Source organism: Oreochromis aureus, linkage group 4 (assembly GCF_013358895.1).
Source record: "Oreochromis aureus strain Israel breed Guangdong linkage group 4, ZZ_aureus, whole genome shotgun sequence".
NCBI classification, from domain to species: Eukaryota; Metazoa; Chordata; class Actinopteri; order Cichliformes; family Cichlidae; genus Oreochromis; species Oreochromis aureus.
In genome coordinates this window covers 29,888,399-29,904,833 of record NC_052945.1, presented here as the reverse complement: position 1 = coordinate 29,904,833, position 16,435 = coordinate 29,888,399, and the positions used below count along the sequence as shown (strand labels likewise).

General features: G+C 39.2%; 1 protein-coding gene across 1 annotated transcript; it reads left to right on the top strand.

Annotated features, from left to right (window-relative positions):
• The first annotated feature begins 13,972 nt into the window (after nucleotides 1-13,972).
• On the top strand, nucleotides 13,973-15,680 carry LOC116328558 (ferritin, middle subunit-like). Its single transcript, XM_039611002.1, has 4 exons — nucleotides 13,973-14,282; nucleotides 14,698-14,844; nucleotides 15,018-15,143; nucleotides 15,254-15,680. The coding sequence occupies exons 1-4, from the start codon at nucleotides 14,181-14,183 to the stop codon at nucleotides 15,407-15,409; spliced, it is 531 nt and encodes a 176-aa protein (XP_039466936.1). The 5' UTR covers nucleotides 13,973-14,180; the 3' UTR covers nucleotides 15,410-15,680.
• The last annotated feature ends 755 nt before the right edge of the window (nucleotides 15,681-16,435 follow it).

Here is a 16,435-nt window from a genome sequence, read left to right as displayed (position 1 = left end):
GATGTCTTCTATGTTTCGTTCTTCCTGAGCATATTGTGGCCTGACAAAGATAAATTGTTCAGATAATTTAACAATACATCATTTGTGCTGGATCTGTCTTTGATAAAAGGTAACATCTGTCCCCTATTTTCATACCACCATTAGAAATATTTATTTGTTTGAATTATAACCTTTTTCAAGCTGCTTGAGTTGATAAAGCTTCTTAAACTGCAACATAAAGAAGCAGTGTGTCACATTCAGTTCCTAGTTGACCACTTGACTTTCTTTTTGTTTTCGGTCTTGAGTAATAGGTCGTCGGGCTTTCTGGAAGACTTTCTAAAACTTTTCTTTGAACTTCGGCTACTTTTTACAGTCATTTTCAGTCATGTCCCTGTACCTGATCATTTTCAGAGAAGCCCCAACAACAACAACAATATAGGTATGAACTGGGATCTGCTGACAGAGAGAGAGAGAGAGTCTTTCCTCTTGAATATTTGTTCAGCATTGTATCAACCTCCTTAAATGTGTAACTATAATTGGCGATTAGAATGAAAGAAAAACCTTTAAATGCATTTATGTATTTCCAGACATACAGAGGATCTTTGCATTGCAACATTTGCATATATGAAAAAGTTGTTTTTGGAAAGCAGTTTATGCTTTTACCAATCTGAATTAAAACAACTGATTTATATTATTTATTCAGCTGTTTAGCAGTTGGCCTTCTCTTTCATTTGATAACAGGAAATTAAAGTAACTACTGATCATGAGCTAACCGTAAAGTTCGAGATTGGAACCACTCCAGTCTAGAACACTAACGCTCTGTTTTACAGTGTAGCTCATGATCGGTTTCAGTGGATTTGTTTGAGAATTTTTTTTGTTATTTCTTATGTCAAAGTAAAAGCATCAAAAGCATGAATGGATGTGTGCCTGACGCTTTATCTGCAATTCCTCTGTTTGAACTGTAGGTGGAGCTGCTACATAAAACATTGACCCCAGACTAAAACATACAAAGGCTCCAGTGTTCCTCCAGTGTTCCTCTTCTAACTGGACTACAACAAAGGAATCAGCCCATAGAACTACAAAGCGAAAAGTTAAATGTGGTTGATAGAAATACATACATATTCAGTGATACATATTCGCATACAAGGCGGATGTCGGAGTGGAGGATGCCATCCTGTACCTCCTACATAGAGCCCATTCACACCTGGACGGGGGAAAAGGCATGGTCAGGATCCTGTTTCTTGACTTTTCCAGTGCCTTTAATACTATCTGGCCCTGTATGCTCCAGGAAAAACTGAACAGAATGCAGGTGGACCCCTGCCTGGTCGCTTGGATCTCCGACTACCTCACTGACAGACCACAGTACGTCAGGCTGAAGGACGTCATGTCTGACACTGTGGTCAGCAGCACAGGAGCACCACAGGGAACTGTGCTGTCCCCTCTTCTCTTCACCCTGTACACCTCTGGCTTCTGCTACAACTCTGAATTATGCCATATTCAGAAGTTTGCAGACGACACAGCCATCATGGGGTGTATCTGGGATAATCAGGAAGAGGAGTACAGAAGTCTGGTGAGGAACTTCGTCACATGGAGTCACACAGACCACCTGCAACTCAACACCTCAAAGACCAAGGAACTGGTTGTGGACTTCAGGAGGTCCAGAGAAGGTCCACTGCCGGTTCAGATAGAGGGGGAGGAGGTGGAGGTGGTCAACAAGTACAAGTACCTCGGGCTGTGGGTGGACAACAAACTGGACTGGTCATGCAACACAGAGCACCTGTATAAAAAAGCCCAAAGCCGACTGTACTTCCTCAGGAGGCTGAGGTCTTTTAACATCTGCAGGAAGCTCCTGAGGATGTTTTACCAGTCAGTGGTTGCTGGAGTACTTTTCTATGCTGTGGTGTGCTGGGGGAGCAGCACAGCAAAGAAGGACTCATCCAGGCTGGAAAAACTGATCAGGAAGGCTAGCTCTGTGGTCGGCATGAAGCTGGACACTCTGGTGTCAGTGGCAGAGAAAAGGACACTAAAGGAATTGCTGGACATTATGGACAATGCTGGGCATCCTCTGCACACGGCCATAAACAACCAGAGGAGTCTGTTCAGTGACAGGTTGCTTCTCCCAAAGACAAGAACCAACAGACTTAAAAACTCCTTTGTCCCACACGCCATCAGACTGTTTAACTCCTCTCTGGAGGGGAGAGGGAGGGGAAACAGGAGGACAAAGGAGGGGGGAACAACTAAGCTGTAGTGCCTCTTCACTTCACTGTGCAATACTTTTTGTTAATAGTCAACAGTGCAATAGACTTCAATACTTGAAATGTGCAATTCCCTTGTATTCTTATTCCTATTTATTCTATTTATCCCTTTCGTATATTTTATTTATATATGTCTGTATTTATATATGTGTATATATATAATATTCTGCTCACGTTCTGTAACTTCTGTTGGTGCTGTGCTTTTGGAAACCGAATTTCCCAGAGGAACCCACCCGAGGGAATAATAAAGTTTTATCTTATCTTATCTTATCTTATCTGATAACGTTCCAACTTAATTTGCCCACTAAACACTGGACGTCAGATAGACGTGCAGATCATTTAAACAGGTGCTGGTCATATAATTTGAATATCTTCAAAAAGTTGATTTATTTCACAAATGCCATTCAAAAAGTGAAAGTTGTATAATGTATACATTCATTCCACACAGACTGATATATTTGAAATCTTGATTTCTTTTAATTTTGATGATTATAAGTGACAAATAATGAAAACCTCAAATTCATCTCAGAAGATTTTAATATTTTGGCAGAGAGGGTGTCTGACTCCCAAATCCAAACTGGAAGCTGGATCCACAGAAGAGGGGCCTGAAAGATGCAGGCTCTGCCTCCCATTCTACCATCGGCGTAACTTTGTGCTGAACATTGAGGGGGGGTCAAGATCTCTGTCTAAATAAATAAATAAATCTGGGTAAATTCCCAGATGATTAAACAATTAAACATGCAACTATTTTGCTGGTAATACCTGAAATGACTAAAGAAAATCAACAGCCTATTTATGCAGGATAATTCATAATTTTATTGGGGGCGGGGGTTATTGGTTGGGTCTGATTATTGGGGGGGTCATAACCCCCCCTAAACCCCCTGGAAATTATGTCCCTGCATTTTATCATTAAATAGTCTGAGAACCATAGAGTATCAAAGGGAAGGATAAAATATGGATGCACATGACTGAAAAAAACTAAAATAAAATAAAAAAATGACCAAAAGTTATGTCATCAATTCATTGCTAATGTGTGCAGTGTGTGGGTGGGTGTTTCTGTCCTTTACAGAGCAAACGACATTCGAATAAGCCCCAATGACCTGGAACAGAGAAAGAAACTGATTGTCGTCAGCCATATACAGAGAGAGCAACTGCTCCAACTAATACCCCACCAATCCAAGTAGCCACCAAACCTGGACGTGGACACAGAGGCCTGAGGGCCATCTCACACATTTATTCAGAATAAAACAGGTTTTTGTGTTTGTGTACTGAAGGACGTCAACACAACATGTTCAAGTACCCAGTAAACATCAGTGCAGACAGCTGTTCATAAAAATGTCATAAAAACATGCTTGAACTACTTAAACCAGCCACTGTGACCATTGCTGCAGAGCAGAATGAACAATACTGATGGGGACTATGAGGGTTTGTAGTTTAATTCCTGCTCTTGCAGGATCAGTGAGTGTCTGTTTAAAGATAAACCTCATTAACAAAACTTAAACCTCTGCTCCCCACGACATCACCAACATTTCTGCAGGACAGAACCCCCTGATTTAATCTACCATAATGCTCTCTGTTCTGTTGTCATGGCAACATGAAATCAGAAATTACAAATACAAAAATGCAAAAGAACAGGAGGACAACAAGACAGGCAGCTGGAAGAGCTTTTGAAGCAGGAAAACTTTTCTGGATTTATCTTAACTTAACTGGAAATTTTGCTAAACAAGTCAAGCTGGAAACAAGGAGGCAGCTGGTTGGATTATATCTGAGGACAGGACGCATGAAGGAGAAGCATGAGGAGAGAGAAAAAGCAGAGAGATGGTGTGGAGCTAATCGTGGATCAAGTCGAAGAAGCAAGCACCAAAACTGTGAGTAGACATCACACACCAAGAGCTAAAATTACTGTGTTGATTAAGGAAACATTACATTTGGTTAGTTTGGGGTCTGGAGCTTCAGGTTTGGGGGTTCAGTTGGTCTCAAAATTGAGGAAAGAAAAAAACATGTTTCTTTCAAAAGGTTGTTGGAGGATTCTTACTGTAAGAAATGAAAATTAATCCATGGGTTAAACTGATAATAAAAAACACCCCAGAAGGTTTGAACGTCTGGGTGTGTATCTGTTTTTAGTTAATGTATTTTTTAAAAGTTGAATTTGGTTTAATCACATTGGAAAAAGAAAATTGGAGGATCAAGACAATAATGTGGCAAAATTTACTGTTTCCTTAATCACGACAATAATTTTGATCTGAACTGAAAATGTTGAAATGGGTTATTTTCTTTCTTCTCTACTGATCACTGTGTTCAATCTTCAGTTACTTGTCTCCATTAATGCTAATGGTACTTTAAAAAAATGCAGCTTACTTTTAATTTTGTAGAAAAGGCTCTGCACCTGTGAAAATAAAAAATAGGTATCCACAGCCCCGAGGTCACTGCAGATCAAAGTAGCTAAGCCCTGGTTAAATATAATTATATTACAGGAGGTGATAAATATGGGAATGATTGAAAGAAACAAAGATCTGGTTAAAGATTTGGCTTTCTTATTGAAAGAGATGGAAACTATTCCCTGTGTGACACTGAGAAAAAACTGAAAGCTTAATAGATCTGGAGATCCAGCTGTTGTTATATAAATGTGCAAATGTATTTTAATGAACTTAGGAAGAAAAAAAGTGGGATGTTTAAAAAGTTAATATGGCAAATTTAATTTTATATTAGTTGAAAAGATGATATTGGTTAGCGCTGATGTCTTTGGAAAAAGGTTTGGTCACTAATAAGTTGAGATTTAACAGGACAAACTGAGGGGAGGTAATATAATGTACACAGTAGCTATAATGGCTGTAAATGGGCATCAGTACACCTGTAGATATTTTATCAAACATCAATCATAATTTGCGATCAATGTGAGTTTTAAACATTGAAATTTCTTTATATTTCTGACTAATTTACAAAATATGAAAAAGAATTTGAGTATTTCTTTTAAAAAACAAGACGTTTCTAATTGACTTCAAACTTTTGAGCTGTAGTGTAGATTGCAGTGATAGTGTATAGTTATCTATTATAGAAGATGATATAGAAGTATGAGGACAGGGAGACACTGTTAAAACGTTATGAGCTGTCTTGCTGCAGAGAAAGTGGAGTGTGTCATCCTTGAAATGCTCCCTAGATAGGCAGCTGGCAGGACTGAATGATGCTCTGCCTCTGTGGTCAAGTACAGACATAGGCCTTAAGCAACCATGAGCCACTGATGAGCGTGACAGATTAGGAAGCAGGCATAAAGTTAGACACCTATGAGCCACTAATAGGAGAAAATGAACACGCAATAAAGTGGACTTGTTAGGCAGATTTTGCCATCAGAGTTAAAATACTTCAACTCAATTTTTGATGATAGACACAACTAAAAAACTCCTGATCAGATACAGACACATGTACACAATACACACTACTGCTCAAAAGTTTGTGGTCAGATTGAAACATTCTTGTTTCATTTATGAATTTACATTTGCTTTAACGTAATATTACATGAAGTTTATCAGTAATGTTTTCACAGATGTGTTTTTAATGAATCATTTATGCTAAATCAGTCATGATGTGTTAGGAAATGTCTACACAGTTATACATGGGCCCATTTTTACTATCAATCACTCCTGTATGGACAGATCACATGGTTATAAACCAGGTGCAAATTTGATTTAATGTGAATATAAAGCAAAAATGGGATGATACATCACAAACCTCACAAATTTACTGTTGTTAATCTGCACAATGATGTTGGTTTGTGCTGATGTCTTTTTTAAAAAGTTGTCTTGACTGAAACGCTGGGATTTAAAGTGACATCTGGTAACAAAATGTGCCACTGAAACACAACAGGTATTATTGCTGAAAATGGTCCTCTGTAGATGTCATGGTCCCTGAGCCCTGTTTTCTTTGCCTGCTTTTCTCTCTCTCTCCTCTGTCGGTGTATGCTCGTTCTGTTGTCCGTGTGCTTGTCTGTTTCAGGGGATGCCCCTCCTCCTTCCTGTCGTTCAGTCACTTGTCAACAACCAGCTGATTGCTCCCCTGCTCCTCATGAGGTCTTCATGCTGGCTTCTCAACAACCAGATCATTGCATCACCAAGGTAATGTATCAGGCCACAGTCATGTAACATTTTCCATCAGTTCTTGTCTTTGCTCACTATCTGTTTCTGTGCAGACCTTTCAGCTTTTTCGGATCCCTGCAATCTTCTGTGACAGTGTCTGAGTGTGCCTTCAGACAGCCTGCAGTACCTCTGCCCGTCTCCTGGAGCCCACAGTGTTTATCCTGTATTCATAACTATCTGCAAATAAACCTGTGAAACTACCACAGTGTCTCATCATCATTCTGTTGTTTTCATAACAGTACGCCTATGTAGATATTCCACTAAATCTCATTTGTGATTTGTCATAAATGTTACCATTAATCTTTGATATTTCTTCATACTTAATTTGTAAAACATAAAAAAGAATTTCACTGTTGTCAGAAAATAAGACGTTTCTAATTCTCTACAAACTTTTGAGCTGTAGTCTAAATTGCAATAATAGTTATTGTTTATAGTAGATGATATAGAAGTATCAGGACAGGGAGTGAATAAAAGTTATGAGCTGTGTGGCAGCAGAGAAAGTTGTTCACTCTGGTGATTCTTTGAGCTTCTAAAAGTCTAATGGGAGGCTGAGCCTTCAGCTTTCCTGTCCCTCTCCTGTGTAACCAGACATGCTTTCTTCTTTTAAACATTAAATTCATAACTTTGCTTTTTGATCAATCTTATAGCCACAGCTGGATCAGCTGACCCCGATCCATCCTTTAGTTATGCTGTTATAGGCCACAACTGCTGATGAACTTCCCATCATGCACTGAGCACTTCTGCTCCACTTCTGTCTTTTACTCTCAGTGTGTTAATTTATCACTGCTGCATGTCAGTAATGTTGGTCCTCTTCCTCCCATCATGTGTTTTGTCCTGTCCTCGTATGCTCTTGAGTTTTTTTTTCTTATTTTGTCTTTTCTTTCATCCCCAACCATTTGCCCGTCCTCGAGCCTCATTGTGCCGAAGGTTTCTTAAAAGGGAGTTTTTCCGTCCCACCATCCCCAAGTGCTTGCTCATAGGGGATTATTTGATTGTTGTGCTTTTGTCTCTAATATTTTAAGATCTTTTATCTATCATATATAACACTTATTATTGTGAATTGGTGCTATATAAATCAAATGTACTCAAATTGAACTTGTAACTCGTATTCAAACCTAAAATTGTCTCACCCATTTTGGACATCCAGTGTAATAAAATACTATAATATCAACCAAAAATTAGAAGCATAACCAGCAGCTGTTATATTTAGTTTCTAATTTAGTACTTCTGGGCTGAACCATTGTAATTAATTATTATCAGGTTGTCCTAAAAACTCCCTGAAAAGCCTTCAGTTGATCCAAAATGCTGCTGTGAGAGTACTGACGGCGGACTAGAGAGAGAGAGACGGCATATTTCTCCTTTATTGGCTTCTCTTCAATGGCTCTCAAAATCATTCTCCTCACATACAAGGCTGTGAATAAACAGGTCCCATCTTTTCTCAAAGACCTCATAGTATTATATCACCCCAAAAGAACACTTCACTCTCAGACTCCAGGCTTACTTGTTGTTTCTTGGGTATTTAAAAGGAGAATGGGAGGCTTAATCTCCACCTCTGTTGCAGGGTGTCTTTTATCCTGTCTTCCTCCCATCAACCCCAACTGGACGCAGTAGATGGCTGGTTCTGGTTTTTTCTTGTTAAAAAGGAGTTTTTCCTTCACATTGTTTCCAGTCGTGTCCTTTACCTTTTTGTAATCCTCAGTGTCCTCTGCTGCTATAGCCACATAAGCTACTCGAGCTCTTCCTGACAGGTATGGAACCAGTCTCACCGTCCACTCCACTTCAGGCCAATGATACACCACCGCCAGCCTCTCAAAGGTTATCAAGTACTGCTCTATGTCATCGCCTACCTTCAGCTTTGGTATCACTGCTTCCCCCCAGTTCCGACCTTCATGGTCTCTCGGAACACTGGGCGGGATCACCATTTCCTCTCTCAATTGCTGCTGGGCCGCCGAAGGCTCCTGGGGCTGGCCCACTGCACTTTGTTGCTGCTCCAAATCATCCCAAAGATTATTCATTTGGAACAGCATCTGGCTCCATCTTTTATCTTGCTTTATTGATTCTTTCTCCCACCTGTCACCCTAGGCTTCAAGATCAGGGGCACTCCTCCTACAGCGCCCTCCTCCAGGCAGTCCTTTCTCTGCCACCTCCTCCACCTCCTCTGAGCTTTGCCTGGCGATTTTATTAATATGGTCCAACTCCACTGACGAAGCACCACATCCCACTCCTGACACCAAAATGCAGCGGTCACAAGGTAATGTGAAGGGGACCAGACGGGGAAAAACAACCACACGAGCCTCCAGACATCTTTCAGAGCTCTGAATATATTTCTTATACAGATAGGTTTAACGCTCTCAACAGCGACAGATCTAAAGATGAACAACCCAGCCTCTCAAAAACCCCTCCTTAAATAGATGCCAGTCATACCACCACCACCAATAAAATTTAAAAGACTTCCCCCCGACACAGTCCAGCTAAAAAAATCTATACAGTGAAATACTGCAGTAATTCTAACACACCTCACATATATCTGATTACAAACACACCCCAGCTAAATAATATACAAACTAACAAAGTGGTTAATGGACTTCAAAACAAAAGCATAACAAAATCAAAACTTCCTGTCAGACGTGGGTGCGTGCTTCACCTTAGTGAGGGAGATGCTTCTCAGCACCCTCACAGTCTTCTCTCTCAAAAATAACAAACCAGTTTATACATTTATTAATTCTAGGCTGAGTTGTTGTAGTTCATTACTAACAGGCTGTTCTAAAAACTCCCGGAACAGCTGCAGCGGGAGTGTCATGGTCCCCTGGTCCTCTTCTCTGTCTGTGTGTGTGTTGTGTTGTATGTACTGACGGTTTCCTTCCATGTGCTTCTCTGCCCTCCTAATGAGGCATACTTGGTAGCTGTTGATTGCTTAACTCACCTGTGACTTGTACGGTCACCTACAGCTACCTTCCTTAGGCTGAAGCTCTTCCTCAGTCAGCACCAGATCGTTGTGTCAGCAGCGATAACGTCTCTGCCTCTGTAACCTTGATCCAGGTTTCATGTTTTGCTCTTTCCTGGAATTAATTCACTTTGTCTCTGGGCAGGCTGCTCTGTGTAAAGGAAACACCCCACACCAGTGTCAGATTTTGTCTATGAATGAGTTCCAGTGGACTTAACTGCAATTCTCCTTTCATTCACTCTGCCTACCAGCCCTGATTCAGTCTGCTGTGTGTTTCTTCATGTTGACTTTATTCCTGCAAATAAAGTATTTTTATTAATAGCATTTTAACTGATTTAAAGCAAGTCTAGTGATGTTTGTCCACATAAAGCACTACGTTGGGCTACATTCACTTTATTGTTGGAAAATAAAGCTGAAAGGGTGCAGCAAAGAAAATGCAGGCTCCGTCCTCTCGCTGAGAACACCTGATTACCAGCACACCTGTTCACACTGGCAGGTCTCTCGGGCACTTTACACAAAGGACAACATTGCAAGTGGAAAAGTACTGCCTCTGAATATTAAAGCTTACAGTATATGTTTTGGGTCTTCAATGAAAGAAATATCATGAGTTAATTTAACTCCTACATGTATTTTCCATAGAAAGGATTAAGTATCTGACATTGTGTTAAACTTATACCCCAGCTGCAATGGGACTCTTCAAGGACAAGTTTAATCTAAAGAGCTACTTTTACATGAACAGACTGATACAAAATGTGTAAATACATTTCTTAGTTTTAGTTCTTTTAATGATGTAAATCATTTGACTCAAGACTTTTGCACTGTATTGTACATATTTTAAAAAGTAATGAATATTGTACCATGTGCGTGTGGATATCTCTGATGTCCATCAAGAAGTCTTCATCTAGGGTGTTTAGATAAATCTTTACATATTTTACATATTTTGTTTGTTTCCTGTTGAAATATGAAAATGCTTTGTCATTGCACGTGACTATCTCCCAGCAGGTCATATTAAACATTAAAGTTAATGCAGAGTTTTCTACGAATCAGGAGGAGAAAAAATGCAACTTCATCATGTGTGTCACAGTTGTTACATCTGTGCTCAGTGATTGGTGGAAAAATACGTCACATCTGTTGCGAGCACTTTCAAGATTCAAAATCCTTTTATTCATCACATACATAGTTATGCAAGTATAACACGCAGTGAAATGTGACCCGATACACTCCTTTACTGTGCAAAATAGAGAGAGAAAAACATTATATACAGTAAGTAAGTAGATATATACAAAGAGAACATTATGTGCAATAAGTAAGTGAATTATATACATTAGATTAAACATAATAAAACAATCTGGAAATTTACAGTTCAAAATTTGGGAATGTACATTGTGTGAGTGGGGGGTTAAAGTGACTTGTGCCACAATGAAATCAGAAGGATCAGGCATGATATGGGAATATGTGAGTCCTGTCTCAGTTCGTTATGGTTGATTGTAAGCTGATTTAACACACGGATGGTCTGGGGGTAGAAGCTCCTCTTGAGCCTCTCTGTTCTTGATGGTTCGGAACCTTCTGCTTGATTGCAGAAGTTGGAACAGTTTATTGCTGGAGTGGAACGGGTCCTTCAGTATCTGAGCTGCTCTGGTCCAGCATCTCTTGGTCCTGCATACAGGGCAGGACTGGGACAAAAAATCGGCCCGGGCATTTTGACTAGAGACCGGCCCACCAGGTATTATAGGAAAAGCCATAAAGCCTTTGAATAAAAACAAACGCTGTTGTGACAGTGATGTACACTGTCTTGTTGGTATATTTATGATTTCTATATGATTTCTATTTCTATATTTTACATCAGATGAAAACTTTGGTTTTAAGATTCAGATAATTGTTTATTAAAAGCTAGACATTTTAAATGAGAATAAGAAAGAAAAGTATGTCTTTGTGCCCCCCTTTCCCTGTTAATGCCCTACCTGCCCCCCTGGCAAAACTTTGCTAGACCCGCCCCTGCACAGTTACCAGCTGTCAGCTACTTAGAAAAGGATCCTGGTGTTATTTGTCTCTCAGAAACAGTTCATAACTTCCCTTCAACTCATTCATGTGACCTAAAAGGTAAACCTGTTTCTCCATCACCTGTTCAGCTCTGATGATTCAATAAGGACATCTCCTGGTTTCAGCTTCATGCTTCCCTCTCACCACATATCCAAACCAATATCTCGAACACCTTCATAACCACCGAAGTCAGTGCAACTGGCCGGTAGTCATTCAGGCATGAGGGCTTGTTGTTCTTGGGCACAGGGATGATGGTGGATCTCTTGAAGCATGTGGGGACCACAGACTTCTGTGGAGTATAAACACAGGGACCCGTGAGTGTGCCAGCTATATCAGGGGAGAAATCTTTGAGTTTAGGTTGGACAACTATACTGAAGTGGAGAAAACTTTCTTACAACATTGTAACAACTTTATTATTTTCATTGTGTGGTTACACAGAATTATTAGAAAGTGACCTAAATGTAGGATGGGCTAACTCTGGCAGGTAGAGCTACAACACCATCAGCAAGCAACTAATGCAGTTTACTGGTGCGGTGAAACACAACTGGGACTGACAATATCTATGCTTACACAGTGTCTCCTTTCCTTTAATTTAAATTTTGTTGCACAACAAATTCAAATCTATATCTGTAGTCATTTTTTTGTTGTTATTAATGTTATGTGGAAAAAAATCCTGTTGGATTGTATGAAGCAATCATCAATACCTTCTTAGTTAATAATCTAAGAAGGTAATCTGTTTTGTTACTTCATGGTCATACTTGGGAATCGAATGACTACTGGAAATGTATAGAGAAAAGCTATGCAGCTAGAAAAAGAGAAAGGAAAATTATGACTGTAAAAATGTATTCATTCAAAGCATTTAAAGGTGCTGTCTGATTATGTGTTAATCCATGTTTTGAAAACACTTTAAGAGCCTTGAGGGAACTGTTATTGTGATTTGGTGCTATATAAATAAAATGAAATTGAACTGAATTGAAACACAGGACACAAAGGCTAATTATGGAGTTCCACAGGGTTCTTTGCTAGGACCATTTCTATTTACATTATACATGCTTTCCTATCATTCACATATCATAGAAGATTTTAATTGGCATAGCGATGATACCTAACTTTATCTGTCAATGAAGCCAGAAGACACAAATCCATTAATTAAAGTGCAGGAATGTCTTAAAGACATAAAGACCTGGATAACCTCTAATTTGTTGCTTCTAAAATGGTTCTGGTTTCTTCTTGTTATAAAGGAGTTTTTCCTTCACATTGTTTCCAAGTGCTTGCTGAAAGATTCATCCAGTTATTGGGGTTTTCTCTCAATTATTGTAGGGTCTTTACTTTCCATTATAAAGTGCTCTGAGGCAACTGTGATTTGGAGCTATATCAATAAAAATGAACTGAACAGCTGTGATATTTTTTAGTACAAAGATGTATGGACTGTGGATCTGCCTTTAGCTCTTCCTTACTTATCTTGATCTCTGCTGTGTTGTCCATTTTCACAGAACACTAAGCTATGAGATTGCTGTCTCCACACTATGATAACATTTTGCTAATTTTAACATTTTTTTATGCAGGATGAAAATATTTATTTGTAACACTTGAGTGAAAAAGCTGCCTCATCATGAAACAGACGTAATTGTTGGTTTAACAGTGTTGGAACATACACTTAAAAAATGGCTCTTAATCTTTACAAACATGAAGCAATATATCTGAGTAAAAAGCAGCAGAAATATATAAAATCAAAGGTTTGTTTATTCAAATAAAGTGATCTTTAAGGTAAATGTACTTTCTATGAACTAAATATATATATCAGTCAACTGCATTTCATTTGCCCAGATACCATTAAAGGTAACATTTTAAAGTACAATTTAAAATGTAATTTTAAAACACACATTTCCTTTAGTGTAACTTTAATGATGTTAATTTTATTTTTTTTTAATGAAATGAGTAAGCAAGCTCTTCATTTTTTGTTATATATTGAAAAGTTTTGTTTTTCTTAAAATTAATAAAGGTATTTTGGTTTTTTCTTTGAGGTCATGGAAAACACTTCTTGTTGACACATGGTTCTGACTACACAATTATACTAATTTCTATGGATGTGTCTATATGTGCTACATAATGATGTCATCTGGTTTCTAGCTCTTGCATCTATGCTATAAAAAAGCTAGAACCAAAAATATGTGTCAAAATAATAACTGTACTGTAATAAGATTTGCGTGTGTAAAACAAACAGACTCTGGGACATGCGTTAGAGATATAGCACTGTTAGGTTGTGTGAGATAACGAATGATATGTTAATATATATATGTGAATATTGTACAATGTTCATGTGCATATCTCTCATGTGCAGCAAGAAGTCTTCATCTAGTGTTTTAAGGTTAATCTTTACATATTTTACATATTTTGCTTGTTTCCTGTTGAAATATGAAAATGCTTTGTCATTGCACGTGACTATTTCCCAGCAGGTCACATTAAAAATTAAAGTTAATGATGAGTTTTCTACGAATCACGAGGAGAAAAAAATGCAACTTCATCCTGTGTGTCACGGTTGTTACACCTGTGCTTAGTGATTGGTGGAAACATACGTCACATCTGTTGCGAGCTCCTCCGTGGAGTATAAATACAGGGACCCGCGAGTATGCCGCTTCATACCAGGGTAGTTCTTGCTTCAACAGTGTTTGAACGGAACTTCTTGTCTTCGTCCCGCTTTACATTTCAGCTACGCTGCACTTCGGAAGCAAAAATCCTTTTCTACTTGAACACTACAGATAAATTCGACGTAAAGCTTTATTTTTGTACCGTTTTTTTTGCTAATAAAAAGCTCAAGAAACGCCAGCCGAAATGGAGTCCCAAGTGCGTCAGAACTACCACCGCGACTGCGAGGCCGCCATCAACCGGATGGTGAACATGGAGCTGTTTGCCTCTTACACCTACACTTCTATGGTGAGAACACTTCATGTGATACTGATGTATATAATAACCTTAATCTCAAGCTATGTTACTTTAATGCTAGACAAAGAGACCAGGGGAATGGAGTCGTTAAATTTAAAGTTGGGTATGTTGTTGTTAAATTCAGTAATGCATGATTTCAGTAGCGACTTCTTAGTTGGTTGTTTATCACAGATGGGCAGGTTGCCAGATACTGAGTGTATTTTCACCCCAAACACATCACTGAAAAAAAAAAATGCTGCGTCATGCTTAGTTTGGCTTTTCTTTAGTCTCTAATTCAGCAGTTATCTCGGTCTAAACTGGCTAAACTATTGGTGATGAATCATGTCTGTCTCCATAACTGTTTGTCACGACGCTTTATTTGCAGAATAATTGTTGCTGTGTACTAATAACATGTCTGATTTCTCAGGCCTTCTACTTTGACCGTGATGATGTGGCCCTGCCAGGCTTCTCCCACTTCTTCAAGGAGAACAGCCATGAGGAGAGGGAGCACGCTGACAAGCTGCTGTCCTTCCAGAACAAGAGAGGAGGTCGCATCTTACTCCAGGACATCAAGGTGTGTACAAACTGATCTAGTCCTGCTGTGACATAGCTGACTGTCTCAACACAGAAACTGGGATTAATGAGCAGTGTTATGACACTTGTTCTCTTCACGTTGTTGCATAGTGTAATGTGTACAAAGCTTAAAACAAGTGTTCAGTCTTTAACAGAATTGTGTGTGTTGTGCAGAAACCAGAGCGTGACGAGTGGGGCAGCGGGCTGGAGGCCATGCAGTGTGCTCTGCAGCTGGAGAAGAATGTCAACCAGGCTCTGCTGGACCTGCACAAGCTGGCTTCTCAGCATGATGACCCTCATGTAAGTGGGAGTAGGAGGGAAGAGTTTGGGGTTAAAGACTGAACTAGTTCATGCTGTGTATGTTTGACAAATCACCAAATGTTAATTGTAATTTGTGTTTGTTTTTCCAGCTGTGTGACTTCCTGGAGAGCCACTACCTGGATGAGCAGGTGAAGTCCATCAAGAAGCTGGGTGACCACATCACTAACCTCACCCGCATGGATGCCCACACAAACAAGATGGCAGAGTACCTGTTTGACAAGCACACTCTGGGTGACAAGAGCTAAATGCTGAGACCTAGAAGTGAGCCTGGAGTCAACATGTTAACAACACAGGCTTTGAAGTAAACTCACTTCTGCTCCAGCTGTTTCACTGAGAATGATTTCTGTCCTGATTTCCTGACTTTAAAGCCGGCATCAGTTCTTGTATGTTGTGGTGTTTTTGTGTGAAATGTCACACAGAGAGATGGATGTTATCAGGGTATGGCTCTACTTCTAAGCTGTCTGACATTTGGAGATGTTTCTGATCTGTTAATCTGAATAAACATTTTGAGCTGGATCTTTGGTCTGTCTGCATCTGTGACTCACTCATCATGATTCATTTTACTGATAGTTTAGACCAACTGCTCTGTCAGATTGACGTTCAAATGGCTTCAGAATGAATGTGGTGTCAGATGGGCTGGTCCAAGTATTTCAGGAACTTCTGATATAGGATTTCTCTACCCTGCCAGAAAGTGTTTAGAGAAAATATCCTGTGAGCAGGAGGTCGTTGAATAAAAATGCCTTTTTCATGCCAGAAGTCACAGAATACCCAAATTGCTTCAGGTTCTTTATTCCCTCGCGGGAAATTACAATTTCATCGTAGCTTCAACACTGACAAGAACCACGCATGCAAAATGATATTAATTCATAATAAAGTTAAATATATAGAAACAGCCAATAAATAACATGGAAATATGCTAACAAGTGGACACGTGGCCCACTACCTTGCTAAAATGGTTTCATTTGATTTAAATCTGTATGTTTGGGGGCTTTTTGACGTACCATGGCCATCTACTGTAAAAGCTCTGTACTGCACATTGAAATCAATTCCTGAATGAATGAAATTAAATGTTCATTTATCTAAACAAAGTTTAAAAAGGTATTAAAAGTGTTTTAGATTACAGCCTGCCTAAACTGTATTTACTCTTATTTTGAAATTACAAAACAATGTGAACGTTTTTCAAGATGTTACATCTACACACAAACTACATTTAAATATGTCTGAATTGCTCTGTCCATTTTTTAATGTACGAGACTGCTGAAAATAAGGCA

Coding starts and splice junctions, on each gene's coding strand:
- LOC116328558 (XM_039611002.1), top strand. CDS start 14,181: ATGGAGTCCCAAGTGCGTCAGAACTACCACCGCGACTGCGAGGCCGCC. Junction 14,283..14,697: donor CTTACACCTACACTTCTATG/GTGAGAACACTT, acceptor CTGATTTCTCAG/GCCTTCTACTTTGACCGTGA. Junction 15,144..15,253: donor CTCAGCATGATGACCCTCAT/GTAAGTGGGAGT, acceptor TTGTTTTTCCAG/CTGTGTGACTTCCTGGAGAG.